This window comes from Gouania willdenowi, unplaced genomic scaffold (assembly GCF_900634775.1).
Source record: "Gouania willdenowi unplaced genomic scaffold, fGouWil2.1 scaffold_10_arrow_ctg1, whole genome shotgun sequence".
Taxonomy (NCBI): Eukaryota; Metazoa; Chordata; class Actinopteri; order Blenniiformes; family Gobiesocidae; genus Gouania; species Gouania willdenowi.
This window is the reverse complement of record NW_021144857.1, coordinates 927,311-930,168: the sequence shown is the minus strand read 5'-3', so window position 1 is coordinate 930,168 and position 2,858 is coordinate 927,311. Positions and strand designations below refer to the sequence as shown.

Here is a 2,858-nt window from a genome sequence, read left to right as displayed (position 1 = left end):
TAAATGAAAAATAAATGTATATTATGTACCTCCTTTGTATTTATGTCTTTTGCATTCATATGTTATTTCAGAAGCTTTCAAATATTTTGTTTATGTTGATATTTGCTTTTAATTTTTCATCTATGTTTTTTGCATTTTTTTGTGCGTGTTTTAGCACAGAGAGTCTGTCTTCCAGCTGGCTGGATAAAGACGCTCCCTGAAGTAGACCAGAAGTGGATGTCAAAGGCTCTGTTCAAGTGGACAGCACAGGGACACCCGGAGTTGGACTTTAACAGAGTGGACAAACTTTGGTGGTATCCTCCACAGGTGCCATTGCAGGCCAAAAATGTCCCTCGGCTGGAGAACTACTTTAGCCATCCTCTGTTCCTCTGGATGCCTTGAAAGCTTTGGCAAGTAAAGCTGATGTGTCCTCACTCAGATTGTCACAAAGAGCTCCTGTATTCAGCTGGTCTGCATCAGAAGATCAGACAGGTGGTGAGTTTAGGCACCATCTATTTTATGGCATCTGAATATCTTGCCTGCAATAGATGCAAGAGGAAGGTCATCAGCTGGAGCCATGGCATCATTTCACAGCTTGATGTTGGCCACAGGATGCAGTTTCCATCCATTTTAACATCCAAACTTGCTTGTGATATGGAGGTTGTGAGTGTGATGCCTGGGAAACAGCAGCAGTCAGATTCAGAGGAAGCTGCAGGAGCGTCACTCTGAAATCTGGCTGCAGAAGACGGTGCAGTACCTGACAGACTGCAGAGGAGTGAAGAGTGCCATGGAGAAGGGTCTGATTAGTCCTGTGACATTTCCACCCACACCTGCAATGCTTACTGTTCCTAAACACAGGTGGCTGATGCAGGTGTACGCCCAGGATGTTCTTCAGAGGCTGGAAGAAATTAAAGCAGCCATCACGTCCCAACTTGGCCGCATTTTAAAAATGGACTCTACAAAAAAAGTTGCCCACAAACTTGCAGGGAGGAGCTTTGGAACTGCGACCTGGGTGACAAATGTTGGAAATGAGCATGGACAGGTCATCATGTCTGTGCTCACTGCCAGTGAGGGGTTTGGCCTCGGGCCAATGATTGACGGGCTGGTTAGGAGATACAGGATGGCTGGGGTACCTCCTCCTGATGTGCTCTATGTCGACAAAGACTGCTGTGGCAACAGCTTTCTTAGGAGAATGTTCGAAGAATGGAAACATCTGAACATCCGGCTCGACATTTGGCACTTTATGAGGAGGTTTTCGGTTGGCTGCACAACTGATTCCCACCAGCTGTATGCCACTTTCATGGGTCGCCTCAGCCACTGCATCTTCATGTGGGATGAAGACGACCTGAAGGCCCTGAAAATAGCAAAGCAGTCAGAGCTAGAAGCTAAAGGCCGAACTCCATCTGAGGCAGATGTACTCCGGTCTATCAGCCAAAGTGAGCTTGCCCTGCACTGCAAGAGGACCACCCGCGGTGTTCGGGAGACACAGGTTCTCATTGAAAGGCTCATCCAGGGCTTGGATGGTGACAACGGTCGTGACACTCTGGGAGTCCCACTGATAAACTCAGCAAGAATGAGTGAAATCGTTAAATCCCAGAAGAAACATGTCACCTGCATCCAGGATCCACAAGGGATCCAGCTTTACCTGCAGACGGGAAATGTCCTGAAGGGAGGTCACCCTCTGCCCACGTACCGCTGTGCCCGAGGTTCTACGTCACTGGAGTCTTTTCATCTTCACCTGAACCGTTTCATCCCTGGTAAACATTGTCATACTTTATTTGTTTTTGTTTTTCTTACAAAAGTATTTTGTGACTACACTGAAATATAACATGACGGATCCTAAAGAATCAGATTAATTGCAAGTCTTCTAATGATTATAAACAGAAATATGTTGTTGGAACAATATGTATGATGAATATTATGAATATTTATAGGGACCCTGGCAAGTGATGTCTTCTTCCAGGCCTATCTTTTGGATGGGCTATCAAGGTGGAATGAGGACCGGGCTGTGGCAGCATCAAAGGATGAGCAGTCGTGCTCATACAACCATCTGCTCCGTCATGCTGCTAACACCCTAGCAGAGGAGGTTCTGGGCGAAAAGATCATCCCTTATGTCGGGCCAAGACAATACACAGGTTGATTATTGTTATATGATTGTTTTTTTTTTGATTTCTTCAACTTATGCTTTCATCTAATGTTTAACTTTTTTGTGTTCTTGTTTGTGCTTTTTCTTTTCTTTTTTTGTTTTGTTTTGTTAAATCATCATTTTGAAGGTGAGCTTATAGGTGTGGAATACCTCTATCAGCAAACTGGCAAAGTTCTGCAGGACTAAAAAGTGGTCATTGAAGAGTCTGAGACCACTGAAGTTGAGATAGATGAGGGCTTCACAGGACATGACAGTACCCACACTAGAGGCAGAGCAAGCACTTCTCGCCTCACAAGCATCTGCAGCTGTTCCTGGTTCCTCAGCAGCTCCATCTCCTCAGGCTACTGCCTTTGTGCCTCCCATATCCTTCTGTTGCCAGTGACTCAGTCACATGTCGCCTCATCATCAGCTTCTGCAGCTCCTTCACCTGCTGTGACCGCTCTGCTCCCCCATTCCACACAAACAGTTTCTCCTGCAGAACAGTCTAGTGAGTTTTACACAACTGTTTCTAAAATCTCACGTTTTGCTTATTTTTTTAAATTTAAAATGTTTTACTCTTACTTGTCTTTTTCTTTTATCATCAGCGCCATCTACTGATCCATCTCCACACTCCTCCTCATGCCATGTAAGAAGTTGTTTACCTTAAAGGAAAAAAAAGAATAGCTTGGATTGATGAGTGTGCACTGCTGTCATCAGTGGTTCTTTTTTCTTGTTTTTGTTTTTGTTAGGATTG

At 44.7% G+C, this 2,858-nt stretch overlaps 1 protein-coding gene across 2 annotated transcripts; it reads left to right on the top strand.

The window, feature by feature from the left end:
* Positions 1 to 1,114: 1,114 nt before the first annotated feature.
* On the top strand, positions 1,115 to 2,481 carry LOC114458366 (uncharacterized). 2 transcript variants are annotated; one of them, XM_028440754.1, is made up of 3 exons: positions 1,115 to 1,736; positions 1,914 to 2,114; positions 2,265 to 2,481. In XM_028440754.1, exons 1-3 carry the CDS (start codon positions 1,172 to 1,174, stop codon positions 2,309 to 2,311), a joined length of 813 nt encoding a protein of 270 aa, XP_028296555.1. In that variant the 5' UTR covers positions 1,115 to 1,171; the 3' UTR covers positions 2,312 to 2,481. The 2 variants fall into 2 exon arrangements, with proteins under 2 accessions (XP_028296555.1, XP_028296554.1); XM_028440753.1 differs by having other exon boundaries at positions 2,253 to 2,481.
* Positions 2,482 to 2,858: the final 377 nt, after the last annotated feature.